At 53.1% G+C, this 21,646-nt stretch overlaps 1 protein-coding gene across 1 annotated transcript in view; it reads left to right on the top strand.

Annotated features, from left to right (window-relative positions):
• HADH (hydroxyacyl-CoA dehydrogenase) overlaps positions 1-20,609 on the top strand; it is a 28,225-nt gene extending 7,616 nt beyond the window's left edge. The window contains exons 2-8 of the mRNA XM_029076690.2: positions 4,751-4,879; positions 7,208-7,365; positions 9,480-9,606; positions 13,116-13,205; positions 14,755-14,827; positions 17,867-17,983; positions 19,133-20,609. Of these exons, the coding sequence (XP_028932523.1) occupies positions 4,751-4,879; positions 7,208-7,365; positions 9,480-9,606; positions 13,116-13,205; positions 14,755-14,827; positions 17,867-17,983; positions 19,133-19,251 (813 nt within the window). The 3' untranslated portion in view covers positions 19,252-20,609. The remainder of the gene's footprint in view (positions 1-4,750; positions 4,880-7,207; positions 7,366-9,479; positions 9,607-13,115; positions 13,206-14,754; positions 14,828-17,866; positions 17,984-19,132) is intronic.
• The last annotated feature ends 1,037 nt before the right edge of the window (positions 20,610-21,646 follow it).

Raw genomic sequence — 21,646 nt, 5'->3', positions numbered from 1 at the left:
CTGGGAGGAGCTGCGACTTCAGGAGGGCGTTGAAGGTGGAGAGAGTGGGGGCCTGTCGGATACGAAGGTGGAGGGAGTTCCAGGCCCGAGGGAGGACGTGGATGCGAGATGAACAGCAGTGCCCCTCTCAGTCGGGCGCCTGAGAGAGGCGAAAGGTGGCCAGCCGATCCTACGCACGCTGGCATCGCTTTCGGGGCAGTGGCGATGGTGGTCGGCTCCCAGCCTTCGGTCTGGTCGTCGTCTTCGTCCCGTGCCCGGGGCGGGCATCGCGCCCTGACTGGTAGGGAGAGCGGAGCAGCCTCCTTCACAGAGCAGGCTGTCCCCAGGACGGGGTGGGCCACCTCACCCTTTCCGTACTCCACCGAGAACCCCCTCCGCTTCCTCGCGAACGCTAAAGGAAGAGCAAGGAAGAGAGAAAAGCACTGACGTGCGAGAAACAGCATGGCCTAGTGGATTGAGCCCGGTTCTAGGAGTCAGGAGGACTTGGGTTCTAATCCCGCCTCCCCCACTTATCTGCTGGATGACCTCGTCGTTCAGTCGACCGTATTTATTGAGCGCTTACTGTGTGCAGAGCGCTGTCCTAGCTGCCTGGGAGAGTACAGTACAACAGATACATTCCCTGTCCACAACGAGCTTATGGTGTAGCGGGGGAGACGGACGCCGGTATAAAATAAATGACAGACCTGTACGTAAGTGCTGTGAGGCTGGGAGGAGGGATGAATAAAGGGGGCGAGGCAGGGCTACAGAAGGGGGTTGAGAAAAGGAAAGGAGGGCTTGGGCAAGGAAGGCCTCTTGGAGAAGATGTGCCTTCGGTAAGGCTTCGCAAGGCGGGGAGAGTAAATTATCAGTAGGATATGAGGAGGTAAGGGGTTCCAGGCCAGAGGCAGGGCACGATTAGACCGTGAGCCCGTCACTGGGCAGGTATTGCCTCTATCTCTTGCCGAATTGTACATTCCAAGTGCTTAGTACAGTGCCGTGCACATAGTAGGCGCTCAGTAAATACTCTTGAATGAGCAGAAGGCAGTGAGATAGACGTGGGTAAGGTCCAGTGAGAACGTTAGCATGAGAGGACCGAAGCGCCTGGGGGTCGGGTTGTAGTAGGAGAGCAAGGAGGTGAGGTAGGAGGGGGCAAGGTGATTAAATCTTTAAAGTGACCTTGGGCAAGTCGGTTCACTTCGCTGGGCCTCAGTTACCTCATCTGGAAAATGGGGGTGAAGACTGTGAGCCCCACGTGGGACAGGGACCGTGTTTGACCTGTTTGATCCCCTCCTATCTACCCCATTGCTTGGCACACAGTAAGTGCTTAAATGCCAGTATTATTATTATTATTAATGATCATCATCATTATTAGACCGGCAAGGGAAGCCCCGGGGTGGATCTGGGTAGACCAGATGCCAGGAACTGGCAGCAGAAGTCCACCTGCTGAGGGGGAAAGACTTTCCCAAAACGAGGTACACCCCGGACCCGGTTCACGCAGCCTGACGCAGGTCCGTGGCCATCAGCTCCCCGACCGGCCACCCGACGCCCTACCGCCGATTCCCAACTTTTCCGGGCGACGAGCCAAAAGGAAAGGGGAAAGATCGAGCGGTTGACATTGAAGGAAAGGGGCAAAGGGTGTTCACGTTCCGAGAAACGAGACGGCAGTCACTAACAGTTGGCGTGCACTCGGTCGGCGGTGTTTATCACGCGCTAAATGCTTGCAGAGCACCCGACTAAGCGCTCGACAGAAGCGGTCACCGGACTGTTGGGGGTTTGACCACGTCCACAGACCGGAGTGCTTAGAGCCTCTGGGCGAGCGCAGCATCGAAAAGGCCTCTGCTATCACCACAGAATTGCCCTCGTCTAAAAATATCTCTTAGGGCAGTGGGTAACCTGGAAATAGAACTCGGTTCCCTGGCCGACTCCTCCTCTCCACAAGGTCGCCCCGTCTGCCGTCGCTTGGGGAAGCGGGACTCCCCGGGCGTCTCTCTGAGGTGCCGTCCACCCCTAGGGCTTCTCCTCCGGCCCACTGAAGGGGCCCAGCCAGGAGAAATTTATGGAACCGAGCACGGTTTCCTGAGGGCTCTCGTCTTCGAAGGCCAGAACGGTCTTTCTTGAGTTGTTTGGGCTTTTAGAGATGACTGTAGACTTCAGACTCTTATCTCTTGGGCAAGGAATGTGTCTGTTACACTGCCGTAATCGTCTAGTACAGTGCTGTGCATTCGGTAAGTGCTCAGAGGAGCAGCGTGGCCTAGCGGATAGAGCCTGGGAGGTCAGAAGGACCTGGGTTCCAGTCCAAGCTTCACCGCTTGTCTGCTGTGTGACTTCGGGCAAGTTGTTCAGCTTCTCTGTGCCGCAGTTATCTCATCTGTAAAATGGGGGTTACTACTGTGATCCCCTCCTGAGAGGCCTGGACTGTGTCCAACCTGATTAATTTGTATAATGTTGGTATTTGTTAAGCACTTACTATGTGTAGAGAACTGTTTTAAGCGCTAGGGTAGATACAGGGTAATCAGGTTGTCCCACGTGGGGCTCGCAGTCTTCACCCCCATTTTACAGATGAGGTAACTGAGGCCCAGAGAAGTGAAATGACTTGCCCACAGCCACACAGCTGACAAGTGGCCGAGCCGGAATTGGAACTCGTGACCTCCGACTCCCAAGCCCGGGCTCTTTCCACTGAGCCACGCTGCTTCCCATCTGTATCTACCCCAGAACTTAGAACAGTGCCTGACGTATAGGAAGTGCTCAACAAATACCATAAAAAAATACGATTGATGAGGAGCAAGGAGTTCTGTAAAAGGAGAAACGCAGCAGCGATCCCTCAAGCTCAGCATACTTAGCGCTATAATAAAAGTTGCATGGCCTGGTGGGAAGAGCCTAGGCCTGGGGATCGGGACCTGGGTTCTAAATATGGCCTTCTGCGTCACCTTGGGCAAGTCGCCGGCCCCGGGCATTGGGGTTGTTGCTTTGACGTTGAGGCCGCGTTTCATCTCGAGGCTCCATTTTGTCATTTCTAAGACCTGCTTAATCCGGAGGGAGAGGAGAATTACCATTAGGGTTCAAATGCTCTCTTTTCCTAGAAATAGCTGTGAGTTTTTGTGTTTCTGAAGATTGAGTAGCTCTTATGTGCCTTGACCCTGATTTTTTTCTCGCATATGATTTGTTGTGCCTTAATGTCTTTTGCGTTTTTATTCCATGGTTAAATGAGTTTTTAGCTAGAAACGGTGCGGCCCAGTGGAACGGGCCTGGGCCTGGGAGTCAGAGGACCTGGGTTCTGATCCCTGCTCGGCCACTTGTCCGGTCTGTGACCCTGGACAAATTGCTTCGCTTCCCTCTGTTCCCTCATCTGCAAAATGGGGGTGCAGTGCCCGTTCTCCCTCCTACTTAGACCTCGAGCTCCGTGCGGGACCTGATTCATTCAGCTCTGGCGCTTAATACAGTGCCTCGGCACAGAGCAAGCGCGTAACGAATGCCACAGTTATTGAACATCCGTAAAGACCTAAGCGCGTGGAGGTGGTCTACGCTATTTGAAAAATGAAACGGTAGAAGAAAAGCCGCCGTGAACAACCAAGGCGACGGCGTCAACTACGGTTTTAGCGATTCAGATCCAAGACAGTCCCCCGGCAGGCTCGCATTCTGGTTCTGGCCAGCTTGGGAGCAGTCCCCCCACCCCAAGGAACGGTAAAACCAGAAGAATGGAGCCTCCCTTCCCGAGGAACCGGGCAGAGAAGCAGTGTGGCCTAGTGGAGAGAGGCCGGGCCTGGGAGTCGGAAGGACCTGGGTTCTTATCCCGGGCCGCCACCTGTCTTCTGCGTGACCGTGGGCAAGTCGCTTCACTTGTCTGGGCCTCAGTTACCTCATTGATAAAGTGGGAATTAAGACTCTGAGCCCTCTGTGGGACAGGGACTGTGTCCAACCTGATCAGTTTGCCTCTACCCAGCGTTTTGTACAATGCCTGGCACATAGTAAGCGCTTAACAGATACCATAAAAAAAAAAACCTGGGTAGCAGGGTGAAGGCCAAGGGGGAGGTGATCCAGTGAGGGATTAACTAGGCGTGGGTGATCTTCACCTCCCCAAAGGTACCACGTGGGGAGGGATGGCGGTTCCATTGCCTCCGTGAGTGGCCGCCTTCGAAAATGTGAACTAAAGAGTCCGCTGTGATGCAGTCCGGAAGGTGACATCGTCACGCCGCCGTTCACATGGTGTTTTGGGTTCCTGAGCGGTGGGCACTTGGGTCTTCTCGAGGAAGGGGCCGGAGATTCGGTTCCGGGGGAGGATCCGGACTCCTGGGGGCACGGAAGAGAGGGAGGGAAAGGGTCCTGGGACCCTTGGTTATGGGGAGAAGAGGAGCAGGACCCTGGGACTCTGGGTAGGGGTGTGGGTGGGGGGAGACCTTGGACAGTGAGCGGGGAAAGTTTCCAGGGACCCCCGGGGAGGGGTGAGGAATAGGGAGGTTCCTGGGACTCTGGTGGGGAAGAGGTTGCTGGAACCGTGGCTGAGTGGGGAGAAGGAGGAGCCAAGATTCCTGGGACTCCTGGCAGGAAAGACTTTAGGCTCGTTGAGTGTAAGGGACGCATCTACCAACTCTATTAGATTGTTCTTTCCCAAGTGCTTAGAGCAGCATGCTCTGCACGCAGTAGGACTCGATAAAGACCCTTAACCGATGATTGACTGATTATGGAAGAGAGCCTCGTGTGGGAACCCACTTGATGTGACCGTCTCCCCATTGCGGCGGTTTTCCTTTGACTGATGGGGCCCGTTTTCTCCCAGGTGGCTGCCTCGACGGGTCACACGGTGGTGCTGGTGGATCAGTCGGAAGACATCCTCAAGAAGTCTCGCAGAGGAATCGAGGACAGTCTTAAGAGAGTGGCCAAGAAGAAATTCGCAGACAAGCCTCAGGTGACTCTCGGTATTGATCAGCACGAATCGGGCCGCTCCAAATGACGTGGGCTCTGTACGCGGGAGGGTGGGGTGCTTTCGATTAACCTCACTTTCTTGGGTTCCTTCGGTGAACAGCAGTGAGATCCGGCGGCTGAACACGGGGCGGTATTTGGTTGGAGGGTCGGGGAAGTAATTGCTAAAGAAAGAAGAGGTCTTAATTGAGCGTTGGCTGGAGAGATTGGATTCTTCATGGCCAGGAGAAATCTGGAAACGTGTAAAAAAGGCGTAAGGACTGGTTGCCACGAAATCCATCCTCTTGTCTGTGGAGGCGAGAGCACCGGCAGCCGGAACTCCAGAGAGAATGCTCCTAGGGATGCATTGCTCATTCAAGTGCTCGACAGTTGTTGTCATCTCATTAGTTCTGGCGGGAAATTACAGCGGCAGCCTGGGCTTAGTGGAACGAGCACGGGCCTGGGAGTCAGAGAGCTTGGGTCGTAATCCTGGTCCCCGCCACTTACTCTCTGGGTGGACCTTGGGCAAGTGACTTAACTTCTCTGGGCCTCAGTTTCCTCAAATGTAAAATGGGGGCGTTCTATACCTGTTCCCGTGTTGTCCGACTTGATTATCTTCCGTCTACCCCGGCACTTAGAACGGTGCTTGATACATAGCGCTTAAATAAATGGGAAAAAAAAAGTACAGGTCGTCGGACATTGTCCCCCTTGCACAGAGAGGGAAACTGAGTCATTAGGCAGTCACATTTCTGAAGGCCCCCCCAAAACGGGTTATTCATTCAGTCGTATTTTTCGAGCGCTTACTGTGTGCGGAGCACTGTACTAAGCGCTTGGAAAGTATAATTCAGCAACAAAGAGAGAGAATCCCTGCCCACAGCGGGCTCACAGTCTCGAAGCGGGGGAGACAGACATCAAAACAAGTAAACAGGCATTCATATAAGTGAATAGAATTATAGATACGTACATATCACACTCACCCTCGACGCAAACCGCAAATCCAGTGCATCAGACGGTGACTTCTCTTCAAGACTCTGGACGTGATCATAGCAGAGTACGTACCCGCCCTTGGAGTCAGTACCTTCTGCTGCTAGGCCTGAAGCTTGAGCTTAGCAGATCTGGTTTTCCCAAGGGTTTCCCAGTCTGTTTCAATCCCCTGCTTCCCTTGGCTCTGCCGAAGAACGTCTCCAATTCTCCGGGATCTCAGCTACCCTCTCGGGGCCCGGTGACCCAACCGGAGTCCCTTTTCGGCTCAGTCTGTTCCCACCGCGGCTCTGCCGCTTGCCTGCCTGCCTGTCGAGCTGTGCCCGTAACGAAATTTCTCCTGTGGCTCGGTGGGGCGAGAGGGAGAGGCGAAGGGGCGGAGCTGATGCTGTCCACAGTTGGGCCCAGGAGTGGCGACTAGTAGATCCTCGGCGAACTGAAGAGAAAGGACCGGAATTCCGCGGGCTCTCACGACGCAGTTGTCGCGTTAGCCTGGGCCAGCCGATTGCGGGAGGAGAGGTCGGGGAAGGAGAGGACCGAGCGGAGTTCTCCCGGGAGAGCAGAGGTCAAGGCAGCTGTGTACAGGGTTTGTCTGGGCGGGGGTGGAGACCCTCAGGAAGGGAAAGGGGCCTGGTGGAGGGGGGCTAAAGTACAGACTATATATTGTGGCCTGGTAGAAAGAGCACAGGCCCGGGAGTCAGAAGACCAGAGTTCTAATCCCAGCTCCGTCACTGCCGTGTAACCTTGGGTAAGTCACGTAACTTCTCTCTGCCTCAGTTTCCTCATCCGTGTGAAATGGGACTGAGACGCATTGTAGCTTAGTGGAAAGAGCACGAGCTTGGGAGTCAGAGGATGTAGGTTCTGATCCCGCCTCCTCCACTTATCCGCCGGGTGACCTTGGGCAAGTCACTTCACCGGGCCTCAGTTAACTTCAGCTGTAATTTGGGGGTAAGGCTGTGAGCCCCATGGGCGGCAGGGACTGTATCTGACCCGATTGACTTGCATCTATCCCAGCACTTAGAACAGTGCCTGGCACACAGTAAGCACTTAAATACCATTATTATTATCTCCCCCCAGACTTAGTACGGTGCTTAGCACAGAGTAAGTGCCTAACGCATACCATTCACTAGTATTATTATTATATGGGGGAGTTAACTTGGGGCAAGCACAGTTCAAGTGTGTGGGTAACCACCATTTGGGAGCAGGAATGAAACAGAATTTTATAACCCAGAGTTTCAGCCCCCACAATCAGTCGTGTACTGGGGATGTGTCGGTTTCAAGAACCGAGCTCTGAGGGCCTTGACGCTCCTGACTGTTCCCCCACGACCCCGCTCCTGACCTTCCCGTCTCGTAGGACGGTGACGATTTTGTGGCCAAGACTCTCAGCAGCATCACGGTGACCACGGACGCGGTGACCGTGACGCACAGCACCGACCTGGTGATCGAGGCCATCGTGGAGAACCTGAAGGTGAAAAACGAGCTCTTCAAGACCCTGGACAAGTTCGCGGCAGAGTACGTACGTGCCCCCTGCCGCTAGGCCCCAAGCTTGGGCTTAGCAGATCCGTTTCTCCCAAGGGCTTCCCGGTCCCTTTCAATCCCTTGTCGTCCTTGGCTTTGCCCGGAAACGTTTCCATTTCTCCGGGATTTCGGCTACCCTTTCTGGGACCCGTTGACCCGGCCGGGGTCCCTTTTCGGCCTGGCGTGTTCTCGTCGCCGCTCTGCCGCTTGCTTTCTGTTTGACTCTGGGGAAGTCGCTTAAATTCTCTGGGCCTCAACTTCCTCATCTGTAGAACGGGCGTCCGTTACCTGTTCTCCCGCGTCCTCAGACCGTGAGCTCCACGGGAGACGAGGAAACGTGGGAAGTGGTGTGGCCGAGTGGAAAGAGAACGAGCCCCGGGGAGTCGGGACTGGGGCTCTGATCCCGGCCCCGCCACCTGCCTATTGTGTATTGACCGTGGGCAAGCCCCTTAACCTCTCTGGGCCTCGGCTTCTTCACCGTAAAATGGGGATTCCATACCTGTTCTCCCTCCTTCGTAGACTGCGAGCTCCAGGTGTGACAGGGACGGAGTTTGATATTATCCTGTATCTACTCCGGCACTTAGAATGCTCCTAGACAAAGCTTTTAACGGATACTGCGATGATCAAGGAGTGCGTCCTTGGTGATTTTCTTGGATCTGCCCCAGTGCTTAGCACAGCGCTTGGTATATTGTAAGCCACTTGAGAAATGCCACTGTTATAGTAGCGTGGCAGGTTTTCTACTGGATGGTCACCCGTTCGAGCCCGCTTTAATGTGGTCCGGTTAGCAGGCATCACGCCGGCTTGAAACTGAAATCCACTGGGGCAGGGACTGGGCCCGTCCCGATTACCTTGTATTTGCCCCAGTGCTTAGTACAGTGGCTGGCACCCAGTAATAAGGCTGGTATTTGTTAAGTGCTTACTGTGTGCCCGAACACCGTTCTAAGCACTGGGATAAATACAAGGTTATCGGGTTGTCCCGCGTGGGGCTCGTGGTCTTCATCCCCATTTTCCAGATGAGGTCACTGAGGCCCAGAGAAGGGAGGTGACTCGCCCAAAGTCACACAGCTGACGAGTGGCGGGGCCGGGATCGGAACCCGTGACCTCTGCCTCCCAAGCCCGGGCTCTTTCCACTCGGGCATGAGTACAGCGCCCTGCCCATAGTAAGCGCTCAATAAATGCAGTTGAATGAATAACACTTGGAAGGAGTGGAGAGGAGTTGTCAGACAGACTTGTTCCCTGACCACCCCCCTGTGGGCAGGGACCAAGTCGACCGACTGTGTCATATCGTGCTCTCCCAAGTGCTTAGTGCAGTGCCCTGCACAGAGTCTAAACGCTCAAATACCACGATTCTCGGGTTCGCCATTCCGTGGGCTTGTAAAATGGGGGTTAAGACTGTGAGCCCCGTGAGGGACGACCCGATTTCCTTGCATCTCCTCCTAGTAAGCACTTAACAAATGCCATCATCATTATGATTAGTAGTATTATTATTATCATTATCACTCGGGCAGAGGGCTGTGGCAGGATTGTTAGCACCGGAGCCGCTTCCCCACTAGATGGCACAAAAGGAAAGTCCATTGGGCAGAGGCTGACATTTCTCCATGAGCCCTCCGTCCCTTCTACCTCAGTTTATCCCTAACTTAATTTCATTTTATTTATTTTATTATTCATTTAGTAGGATATTATCATTATTCGTTATTCATTTAATTTTGCCTGTGGTTGTGTGGCTAAAATGGATTTCACTCAACACACTAGTTTTAAAATGATTCGAGCAGGCACCCTCTGCCGCAATTTAAAGGGGAGCAGCCTGGGCTAATCGACAGAGCAGAGAACCGGGAATCGGAAGGGCCCGAGAGCGCGGGAGAAGAGGAGACGAGGGTCGCGTGGAGCAAGTTCCCTCTCGGGCGTGAACTCTGGCTCGCGAGACGCCCTGATGGCTTGGCCTCCCGTGGATTTGAAATTGAGACCTCAGCTCCTCCCCCCAAGCCAAGAAAAAGCAATCCTCCCGGACTGAAGCGGGGTCCCCCCGGGACCGGGGCCGGTCTGGTCGGACCCCAGGCCTTCGCTGGCTCCTTCGGAAACCTCGTGGCCGGTGTCTCTCCTCTCCACAGGCACACGATCTTCGCCAGCAACACGTCTTCTCTGCAGATCACGAGTATAGCCAATGCCACCACTAGACAAGACCGGTTTGGGGGTCTCCATTTCTTTAACCCAGTGCCCATGATGAAACTTGTGGAGGTAAAGCGTGTGTGCGCCCATGCGTGTAAATACCTGGTTTTAGCTGTGTGCGTGTGTGCCCGTGCGTATAAACACCTGATTTTGTCTCTGTCCTTCGCTCCTCTTGCCTTCTAAATATATAGCGTGTGACCCCCATCCAAAATGTCATTTAAAAAAATTTTTTTTTAGCCACGCTTCTACCCAGGTTTACCAGGTGCAGAGGGAGTGATTACGGTTGGGGTGCTAGGTTTTCAGAATAGAGTGCTAACCCAGGATGGAGAAAGAAGAAGCCTCTGAGCGTTTGTCAGTTGTCTGTCTGCGCCGTGTTCTCGGCCCCTGGGTTGAGGCCGTGGGCGGCCCCTGTCGGGCTGTGTCTTCCCCAGGGGTAAGGGGCCGGTTGGGTCCTGCCCGCCTTGGAGCAGATCCACCGAGGAGGCGGGGGCCCCAGAAAGCCCGAGGCCTCGGGGAGCAGACCGCGGGTGGCCGGCGGGCCGTGGGCGGGTGGCCGGGCTTCCCCGGCCGGTTCCCGCCCGGCCCCCGCCCGGTGGCCCGGCCGCTCGGTCGCGATACGTTCCCGGTGGGCAATTTGCCCTGGAAAACTGGGGCTTCTTGCCTTTTACAAGGCCGGATGAGAACGTCTGAGGCTTCGCGTCTCCTCAAGTGAGCATCGCTTCCGAGGGGGAGGAGTCGCTGCCAGCCGGGCACGCGGGGAGGGGGGACGTCCGGGAGGCCCCCCAGGAGCCGGACCAACCACTGGGCAGCGGCACCGGGGATGGGGGTCGGCCTGCCTCCCTGTTTCCCCCCCGTGTGTTCCCTCTTCCCCTTCCTCTCCCCTCTCTCTCTTTCCTTCTCACTTTGCTTCAAGCGCTCCCCTGCCAGCCCTCCTAAAAAGGCACCTCTTCCAAGAGGCCTTCCCTGCCTCAACCCCCCCCCCCCCCATCCCTGGCCCTGTCGTGTCTCTCCCTGCCCCCCCACCCAAATCAGCACTCATGCGCAAGTATATTGAGCTATGTAGCGGCCCGGTGTGCAACAGGAAAAGGATAAGAGTCAAGGTACAGATGGTAGAAGTATAAATAGCAATGTGATTTCCTGTCACACCCAGGAGATTGGCAGCTCCTCGAGGGCAGGGAACGTGTCTTTTACTCCTGGCATCTTTTCCTGGCCACCTAGAACAGCGTTCCGCCTTGGGAGAGGCAGCACAGCCTAGTGACAAGAACACGGGTTTGGAAGTCGGAGGACGTGGGTTCTAATCCCGGCTCTGCTACTTTTCTGCTGTGTGACGTTGGGCAAGTCGCTTCACTTCTCTGGGCCTCAGTTCCCTCCTCTGTAAAATGGGGATTCAGACAGTGAGCCCCATGCGGGACAGGGACTGGGTCCAACCTGATTAGCTTCTGTCTGTCCCAGTGCTTAGCACTTATAGTAGGTGCTTAACAAATACCGTCATTATTATTAGTAAGCGCTCCTAAATACCGTGGAGGAGGAGGAAGAGATGGACTTTCCCAGCTTGCCTTCCGTAGCTCTTCTTCGGCTCCAGCCCGAGCAGGGTGAGATTGTCATTCCACCATTCCACCTCTACCCAGCTCTGAAGGGCCATTTCGCCCCCTCCTCCGTCCCGCTCTTCCAGGGAGTTCAGGGACTTGGGTTGGAATTTCAGACCCTGGGCTACACCCGCTAAGAGCAGCAAAAGGGGCTTTTCCGTGACTTCCCCCTGCCCTTCCCGGTGATGCTTTCTTCTGCTCTAACTCATTCCCTTCCCTTCGATTCATCCTGCCCCACCCCAGGTTTTAACTAGTCTGGGATCCCATTATATCCTGATTTATAATAATACTCTCCTTGTCCAACACCTTTCATCCAGGGATCTCAAAGCCCTTAACAGACATCCATTCATTAATCTGCACAACCCTCCGCCCGTGAGGAAGGATGGGGTGAGGATTATTCTCTGCTTTTTATAGCTGGAGAAACCAAGGACCAAAGAAGTTAAGTGACTCGCCTAAGGTCACACAGAGAGTCTGGCCTAGAAGTGCAGTCCAGACACCTTTTGAAGCCATCCGCTGCCTTTGAAGTCCTGTCCCATTTCTTCTTCTTTTTCTTTTTTTCTGCTGCATCCTTTCTCGTAGACTGGAACCACTGGAAACTCCTCTGGGGCCCTCAAGTATTTTAGGGAAATAAGGAATCGTTGAAAGATCCTCGTGCCCCCGCTCTCATGGCTAGTGGATGTCGCCAGGTGAGGGCATAAAGCCGGTGAACAGAACAAAATTAGAACAGTCTGTAATAGAAGATTAGTCAGGCAAGGTAGAGGGAGAGAGAGAGAGAGAGAGAGAGAGAGAGAGAGAGAGAGAGAGAGAACCTCCTTAAGACGACAAGATCATGTGCAGTGCTGTTACTGGGTCAGATGGGTGCTGCCCTCATCCTCCCCCCCCCCCGCCTTCCCCTCTCGGCACCCAGACCTTGCCATGCAGGGGTCCCGAATGGGGTCTCGAGGGGGAGTCCGACCCTGTCCCCTGGCAGCAATACCAGGGGAGAAGTTTCCGTGCCTTGGGACACAGGCCACTTTCAGCACAGGAAGCGAAGCAATCTGTTTAGCATTTGTTGTCTTGCTCAATCCATCAATCGGCGGTATTTATCGGGTGCTTACTACCCTACTAAGTGCTTGCCAGAATACAGTACGAAAGAGTCGGTAGAACGTTCCCTTCCCACAGCGAGCTTGCGGACTAAAAGGGGCAGGCAGACATTACTGATAATTATTTGTCATCAGTAAATAATATAAGGATATGTACGTCAGTGCTATGGGGACTAATGGCTCTGCCTGTGGAATATGTAGGCAGTGGAAATACTGAGCTTCTGACCCTCACGCCTTGAATATGCTTCCCTTTCCTTATTCTGCCTCTCTAAGGTTATCTCGAGAATGGCCTCCGGCTTAGGAACGGGGCTGTTTTATTTGTGCTAGTAAACTCTTACTCTGTGCCTAACGTTCGGGTAGATGCAAGATATTCAGGTCAGATGCAGTCCTGTCCCACAGTGGACTCACATTCTAAGTAGGAGAGAGAAGAGATGTGAAATCCCCATTTAATGGCTGAGGAAACCGAGGCGGTCGTATCTGAAACCGGCCTCTGCCCCCTGTGTCTTCCGGCCAATCTGGGTACAAACCTTAGGGGAGAGGAAGAGAAGTTGGATTTCTTTACCCATCTAACATCTTGATGGCTTTTGACCTGGATGTCAACTCTGTGGACTTAACTGTCTACCTGCCTGACTTGGTCACAGTCTGGTCGAGAAGATAAAGCCACGATTGCACGGACTCGTAGCTGTCCATTGGATGGTCATTTTGAAGAGCATCTTATAAAGGCGCTTCGCCTGTGGTATTTACCATATGATTCACTCTCCGTCCACCCTGGTTCCCAGCTGAAATGGCGCTCGTCTGGAAAAACGTGTACGGATCCTTGGGTCGGAAGAGGTCTTCGTCGAGCCCTTTGATGTTGTTCTTTTAATGACTTTCACACGCGGTGACTCATTCTCTGCTCTGCATTTTCTAGGTGGTCAAGACACCGATGACCAGCCAGAAAACATTTGAATCTCTCATGGACTTCAGCAAAGCCCTGGGCAAGAATCCAGTCACTTGCAAGGTGTAGTAAGATGCTTGGGGAGTGGGGTGGATTAGGGAATTTTTAGGGATCTGAGTTGTCGTCTGCAGGAAACTTCCATAGGCTGGGTGTGTGTGAGGGTGGGTGTCTGTCCATCAGTAGGTAGTACTAAAACTGAAAGGTGAAGAGTTCAAGAAGCAATCTCAGAATGAGGGACGGGCCTCAGAACAGGATGTAGGGGCCTACATTCTATTCTGGGAGCCTCTCCCCACTGTTCTCGCTTGAGCTTTCTTCCTTTTCCCAGGCCTGTGAAAGAGAGGGGCTCCCGTGTTGGTAAAACGGTGATGCTTAGCCTATTCCCCTTCCATCTCTGCCTCCCTCTCTCTGACGGATCCAAGTATTTTCCTGACGGTTTCTTGGTCGTTTAACTTCTCCGTACACTCGTGCCACTTGTTAGGTATCCAGAATGTCGTCCAAGTCTGGCTCAGGCAGCTGGAAAGGTGAATCACTGCAGAGGAGGATAATGTCCAGTTTGAAACAGATTTCTTTAACTCGGTCATAGAGGGGAGCGAGTCCCAACTTTTCGGCTCAAGGGGGCCCGGGTTCTGTGCAGTGGCGACTACGATGGCACCGCAGATTTTCCGGGCGTCCTGTGGCACAATTAAATGAAAGATGGCGAGATGGCAGGATCTTGGGACCCACTTGAAAGGTGCCCGTGCGGCACGGGGCCGTATCATCCCACTCAGCTTGGGAACCGTGGAGTGACGGCAAAGTCCACCGCCTGGGAAACCGAAACCCTTAAGCTAATCAATACAGAGCGAAAAGTGCTTTTCTTGAAACACTGTCAGCGCGAGGGGAAAAGTGCCACTCAGTTGCCTACGCGGCTCGTCGCCAAGAGGTTGCTGGGACGGAAAATCATTGAACTCGGTCTTCACCCAGCATAAACCCTGACTTGGTTTGACGAGTGGTTTTGTGTGGGAGGCCGGACTTCTAAAAATAAGCTGACGATCGAGAGCGGTTTCAGCGATGCCTCAGCTTCTCAGAACCGTCCAACACACGAGGAGGTTCCTCCACCGCGGTGCTTTGCCAGCCGCGTGGCTGAAGCCCCGGGGCCCCGAATGAATCCGGTGGCTTCTTGGAGAGACATTTTGGTCATGGGAGAACGGATGACCAAGTTGGATGTCAGCTCCGTTGTTCGCCCTTGGCCCGGCAGGGCTGGGACCCTGGGTTCTGTTGGCGGAGGGGAAGAAAGCGTAGCGAGGCCCGTGGGAGATTCACGCACCACAAGCAGTGGTTGTTCGGGGCAGTCAGAGTGAGCAGGCCAGAGGCCAAACTCCCAGCTGGCCCAGGGCCAGAGGTAAGTCCGTCCCCCCGAACCAGATACTAGCCAGAAGGAGAATGTGTCGTCTTTGGCATCTGAGGCCCGTTTCCGGGCGTCGGGGTCCGATCGAACGAGTCACAGAGGGGATGGGGAGAAACACGCCAGGAGAGGGAGAAGCTGGGATCGGGTGGGCTACTGGTGACAGTGAGCCAGAAGTCAGACATTTGTTCTAAACCCTCCACCCCCTCTGTCTCCCTCTGGCTCATACAGGACACCCCCGGATTTATCGTAAACCGTCTCCTCGTGCCGTATCTTGTGGAAGCGATCAGGCTGTTTGAGAGAGGTATGTCCCAGCCTTGCCTCGGGAGAAGGTGGCTGAGGTCCCCCGGCTCGGCGGTTAATCCTTCTGTCCAGGCTAAGAAACGACTTCCTGCGGTCCTCACCCGTTTTCCCCGCCTCCCCGGGAGCGGGGCGCGGCAGAGCCGGCCCAGTTGTTTCTGCCCTCCCTGTCCCTTTGGGGCTCCTGATTCCCTGTTCCTGCGCTCCAAGCCCCGGGAAAGGGGCTTTCTCGGAGCCCCACCTCCACCGCAAGGGCCCGAGTTCTTCAGTCTACCCCTAGACCTTTGGGCTTTTCTCCTGGAGAAAACCCTCCTCACTGGAGGAGGGCGACCCTCCCCGACAGTCCGGCCCCGGAAAGGGTTTCTCAAATCCAGCCGTGTTACCTTCCTCATCTGTTAAGCGTTTACTGCCTCGGTCAGATTTATTGAGCGCTTACTGTGTGCAGAGCACTGAACTGAGTGCCTGGAAGAATACAGTACCACAATAAACGGACACATTCCTTGCCCACTGGGGTAGATTCAAGATAAAATGGTTGGGCACGGTCCCTGTTCCCCGTGCTGCACAGTCTGAGTAGGCTCCTTGAAAGGGGGCGGGTCATGTCCACCAACTCTATTGTATTCTCCCAAGCGCGTAGTACAGTGCTCTGCCTCCAGAAAGTACTCAACAGATACCTCCGATTGATCGAAGACAACTACAAGGAATGGGAGGCTTCTCACAACTAAGTGCTCACTCTTCTAGGTTATTCTACTTGTCTTCCTTAACTCCTCTATTAGTGCTTTTTTGAGCACCTTTTATGTGCAAAGCAGTGCACTGAGAACTTGGGAAAATAGAACACGATAGCGTCGGTGGATGTGATCGCTGCCTACGAGGAATTTACAATCTACAGGAGGAGACAGACGTAGATAGGATATGTGCGTTAAGGGGTGTGGAGCTGGGGTGAGTATCAGAGTGCTTTAAGGGGACGTGCCGTTTGACGGCGTTTGTCGGGCACTCACTGTGTGCCAGGCGTTGTGCTAAGTTCTGGGGTACATAGAAGCCGATCAGGTTGGACACGCTCCACGGCCCCCACGAGCCTCACAGTCTTAATCCCCATTCTGAGGCCCAGAGAAGTGAAGTGACTTACCCGAAGTCCCACAGCAGACAAGTGGCGGAGCAGATTTTAGAATTCAGGTCCTTGCGACTCCCAGCCCCGTGCTTTCTCTATTTGGCCAGCCCGTCGCTGGGCAGGGATTGTGTCTATCTGTTGCCGAACTGTCCATTCCAAGCGCTTAGCGCAGTGCTTTGCACACGGTAAGCGCTCAATAAATACTCTTGTTATTGTTGTTCCTGGCCGCCGTGGGTTCTCACGGGCACAGTCCAAGCTCAGCCTCTTGGGTTATCTGGCGAAGGGACCCCAGGGATTTGGCTGTGGAGAACTTTTCTCTCCAGCCTGGGTGGTGTGCAAGCAAAAGGCCCCTTTGCGTCTTTTCCTCTCGTCCCCTACTTCTTCCCCACTGCCCCCCTTCCGATTCCAAGAAGAGAAAAGAAAACAAGCTCCTAATGGAGATGGAGAAAAATCAAGTCGGTCAGTGACTATAATTGTCCGTAGTGACCCCACTCACAGATGGCCGGCTATTTGGGCGAATGTCATTTCTGAAGGAAAACAGTGGAAACTGGCCCGTCTTTTCAGATAAAAACCCATCATCTTCCCAAATGTCGCTGTAGATTTTAAGACTTTTCTCCCAAGTTGGTGGAAACGATGACTTCAAATTTGTTCTAAGAACAAACCAATACTTTCTTGTTGATCCCCCAGCAAATACACCCAATTACACCTCGGTGGAAGCAGGGATGTGAACCTCGAAAGGCAGTTTCCTTAGCTAAAAGATTCAGCTTGAGTTCACAGTGCATGGCTCTATCTTTATAGTCATCTAGAATCTTTATAGTCATCTAGAGTCTAAATTCCTTGTGAGCAGAGAATGTGTCTACCATTTCTGTTGTTTTTGTACTCTCCAATGCACTTAATAATGTTGGTATTTGTTAAGCGCTTACTATGTGCAGAGCACTGTTCTAAGAGCTGGGGGAGATCCAGGGTCATCAGGTTGTCCTTCGTGAGGCTCACGGTCTTCATCCCCTGCTCTGCCTATACTAAGCACTCAGTAAATACGCTTGATATTATTTTCATCTTTGCTTCAAGGGAAAAAAAACCAAAAGTCTAGGGATAGGTCGGAGAACTCGGTTAGGCCTTTTCCTTCCCACTCCTGCCCTGAGGTCACACACCGTCGTCTTTAACCTTCGAAGAGAGTCCTTGCGTCCTGGAAGCTTTCTGCGGGAGCCAAGGGCACTGAAAAGCGCTTAGTACAGTGCTTTGCACACAAGTAAGCGTTCAGTAAATTCAATCGAATGATTGAAAAGCTGGTCCAGATCAGTCACTAGGCCGTTATTAATGATAATAATGGCATCTGTTAAGCACTTACTCTGTACCAGGCACTGAGGGTAGATAGAAGCTAGTCAGTTTGGACATAGTCGCTGTCCCACGTGGGGCTCACAGTCTTAAATCCCCTTTTGTAGATGCGGTAACTGAAGCACAGAGGAATGAAATGACTTGCCCTGGGTCATGCAGGAGACAGGTGGCGGAGCTAGGATTAGAACCCATGTCCTCTGACTCCCGAGCCCGTGCCCTTGCCACTAGACCATGCGGCTTCCCATTCTGCCCTCACGACGGGAGCAGCCTGGCCTATTTGAAAGAGCTCGGGCCTGGCAATCTGAGGAGCTGGTTTTCAGTCCCAGCTTTGCCACTTGCCTGCTGTCCGAGTTCGGGGAAGCCACTCAGCCTCTCTGTGCCTCCGTTTACCGAGCTGTAACATGGGAAGCCTTAAGGGAAGGAAGCAGCGTGGCATAATGGATAGAGCAAGGGTCTGGAAGGCAGAAGGACCTGAGATGGAAACCCCACCGGGAAGCCAAGGCCCTCAGAGGGGGCGGGATGGGAGCGGTCATCCCGGGGGACGCGAGAACGGAGGGGAAGTGAGGAGACGTCAACAGCATCAACACCGGCTCTCTGCCCTAGGGGACGCGTCCAAGGAAGACATCGACCTGGCCATGAAGCTGGGGGCCGGCTACCCCATGGGCCCCTTTGAGCTCCTTGACTACGTCGGCCTGGACACCACCAAGTTCATCTTGGACGGTAGGAATCTCTCTTTCTTAGCCTTGAGGGAATTAAGCTCAGGGAGTATGAAATTCTAGCTCTTTTCGCGTGACCTAAGTCCTCTGTGACTCCCAGGTAGATTACCCTCTCCCTTCCCATCCCCTCAGCACTGTACTCTTCTGCTCAACTGTATATATTTTCATTATCCTATTTATTTTGTTAATGAATTGTACATCGCCTCGATTCTATTTAGTTGCCATTTTTTTTACGAGATGTTCTTCCCCTTGACTCTATTTATCGCCATCGTTCTCGTCTGTCCATCTCCCCCGATTTGACCGTAAGCCCGTCAGACGGCAGGGACCGTGTCTATCTGTTGCCGACTTGTTCATTCCAAGCGCTTAGTACAGTGCTCTGCACATAGTAAGCGCTCAATAAATACTATTGAATGAATGAATGAATACTCTTTCACCTTCAAATACACCGCTCCCCGGCCACACGTACGCACTCTGAATTTGTCAGAAATGCTTTTACCCTCCTTTCTGCCCAGATTCCCCTCCAGCTACATGGAAGGTAAGCTTCTAGAGGGCAGGAATCGTGTCAGATTCACCATCTGGGTTACCTAGCAGACCAGATTGAGCCAATTAGTGTTTTTTTTTAAATGGTGTTAAGTGCCTACATGTCCAACACTCTAAGCGCTGGGGTAGGTACAGGTTAATTAGGTCGGACATAGTCCCTGTCCTGCTTGGCGCTCACAGTCTAAGGAGGAAGGAGAACAGGTTTAAAGCCCCATTTTACAGTTGAGGAAACTGAGGCACAGAGATGTTAAGTGACTTGCCCAAGGTCACACACCAAGCCCTCAGGAGTCCTTCTACCTGCCACGTCTGTGCCCTTTCCACTAGGCCTCACTTCTTTTTATACACTTCTAGTGATGACACGGGTAGTAGGAAGTCTCAAGAAGGGGGGGGTTTTTTGTTTGGTTGGTTTTTCAAGTTTTCGAGTTTTGAAAGTGCCAGTTGTCCGCACTCAAGGTATTTGTTTGCTCGGGATTTGTTGCTTTTCCGCCCCAACCGTGACCCCTCCTAACTTCTCCGGCTCTAACCCGGTCAGAAAAGCTGCAACGACCGTTGCCCGCTCAGTTCACCACCCCGATCACTGACCCACTTTTCATCCCCCCCCTCCCGCTTCTAGGTTGGCATCAAATGGATTCAGCAAACCCTCTGTTTCAGCCCAGCCCAGCCATGAACAAGCTGGTAGCCGAGAAGAAGCTCGGAAAGAAGACGGGAGAAGGATTTTACAAATATAAATGATCCCCGCCTTATCCCAAGTGCGGAGAGAGGCGTCCTCGTGGCCGTGGCCCCCGGGGCTTGCCGTGGGTGGGGTGGATCCCACCCCCTCACCCAGCCAAGTCTGTTTCTGGGCCCTTTGAGTGTGATCTCTCTGAAATAACTGTTTGCACTAGCTACAGGAATAACACATTTCTCTCTGGAGAACAGATCGTTTTTAGTCTATTCATTTCTGGGTATCTCCCTAAAAGCGTCCATCACACACACTCGGTGCCTTGGAGCGGATGATTCTCCCGAACCTTTTACCAATTTTGTGATTGCTCAGTTGAGAGAGACAGGAGAAATGCTTCTGAAAATACTCCTTATTCTCTAATCGATGGTCTTCGTCGGCCTTTTCGCTTTCCTGACTTCCCAGCCCCTCCTCAGGCAATACTAGTGCTTTCACACAAGATGGCAGTCCGCGCTCTGCCATTTAAAAAACACTCTTTTTGCAATATTTAAATCAATCGATTTGTGCTTATAAAAGTATAAGTAACTGTCTCTCTTCAGCCCTCCTCTTAGAAAACTAAGAGCTCTGTCAGCCCTTCTAGTTGACTGGTGCAGTTTTTCCATCTATTTGGAATACGGTAAGGGATTCTGCTTTCTCAATCGTATGCCTTTTTTATTATTATCGTTGTTGTTATTATCCTTTTAGGCAGGTAGCCGTCAGCTTCGTAACTATGGGATCTTTCGATCTGCCACGGTCCGGGTCTTAACTAACAAAGTGTAAAATGTAATGAGGTGAAGTGATATTGCAGTGAGTAATTGTTTTCGGGAGTCAGGTACTGACCTTAATTTCAGAGGTGGGGAGTGGGAGGAGAGAGGGCGTCCACAAACCTCCACGCGGGCACCACGGCGGGGCTCGAGCAGCGAGGCGTGCGTGAAGAAATGTCAGAACGTTTCCGAAGCATCTGCCGTTTCCTGTGCCTGCCCTGCACGAAAGCAGAGGAGGAAGATGCAGCACAAGCTCCCTTTCAGCTACTGGCTCGAGCAAGTGTCTTCAGCGATTGTGATGACAGAATGAAATCCAGGGCGATGAGGCTGGAAGGAAAAAATAAATAATTTCAGAACAGGGCTCTTCCCAGAGGGGAATTAGGTGCCGGGTCGAATGACACCAATATAAAGGTGGTGGGAGGGGGGATTTTTTTTATTTTTATACACTGATTAACTGTAGGGGGTTAGGGAGTCGTTCACAAAAAAGCCACCAAACTAATGAGGACATTTCCCCCACCAGCCTCAGAACCTGGGGTAAGGAAAAGTTTTAAGGAGAGGAGCCCAACATGGGAAGCTCCTGTCTGTCCATCTCCTTGTCCATGAATAAAGGTTAACCATGTGGTCAAACAGTTCTGGGTCTGGTCCATTTTATTGCAGGCTGGCTCGTGACCTCTCCGGCTCCTCCTGGCTAAAGAATGGCTTTTTTTTTTTCCTTTCTTTCTCTTCTTCAAAGGGTTAGTGAAGAAGTCCAGTCCTGCGGGGGCGTAGGTCTTGCTCTACGTGCCTTGGGGCTCTACCCGGGGTCAGGAAGGAACTGATATCAGCTGTTCTTGGGGGGTGGGGGTCGGGGGATACTTCCAGCTTCCTGGGAATTGCAGCAAATTGTGGGTGGAGGAGGGGTCTGCTGGGGGCTAGTGAGGGGGAACACTGATCTCTGCAAGCTCCTTCGGGGTAGCCTACATACTCTATTTTTCTCTCCCAAGGTCTCGATACAGCGCTTCACCCACAGGAAGCGCGCAGTACGACTGACTGATTTTTATCGGTCTGAAAAGGCCGCAGGGTTCCAAGCGTGAGAGAGGATTTAGGAACGTCAGCTCAGTCGATCGTACGGGCGTGCTTACTGTGTGCAGGGCACCGAACTAAGTGCTGGGGAGAGTACAGTGCAACAGAGTTGGTGGTCACATCCCTCAGCCACATGCCCACATCCTGGCCCCCGTCTGGAGCCCACCTGAAATTGTCAAGTCCTCCAAGCGTGGGAGGCTCTTGTTGGCAGACTTCATTCAATTGTATGTATTGAGCGCTTACAGTGTGCATAGCACTGTAGTAAACACTTCCCATTTCCACTACAAATGTTTAAGGAGGAGACGGGGCTCATTCAGCTGGACACGACACAGCTGCACTCTGTCTTCTAAGAATCACTGTGGTTTTCTCAGGTGCCTTTTTTTAGGGTATTTAAATGCTTACTATGTTCCAGGCACTGTTTTAAGCACTGGGGTAGAAACAAACCAACCAGGTTGGACACGGTCCAACGTCCCCCGCTGCCCGCCTGTCGGGGAGTCCCATCCTTTACCTTCCGCTGCTGCTACTCGCTGCGCAGATGCATTTGAAAACTAACCTTCTCGAGGCCACCTGCTTTTCACCTCTTCCTCAGTAGCACGGGGTAGGG

This window comes from Ornithorhynchus anatinus, chromosome 12 (genome assembly GCF_004115215.2).
Source record: "Ornithorhynchus anatinus isolate Pmale09 chromosome 12, mOrnAna1.pri.v4, whole genome shotgun sequence".
Taxonomy (NCBI): Eukaryota; Metazoa; Chordata; class Mammalia; order Monotremata; family Ornithorhynchidae; genus Ornithorhynchus; species Ornithorhynchus anatinus.
This window is presented reverse-complemented; position numbering and strand designations above follow the sequence as displayed.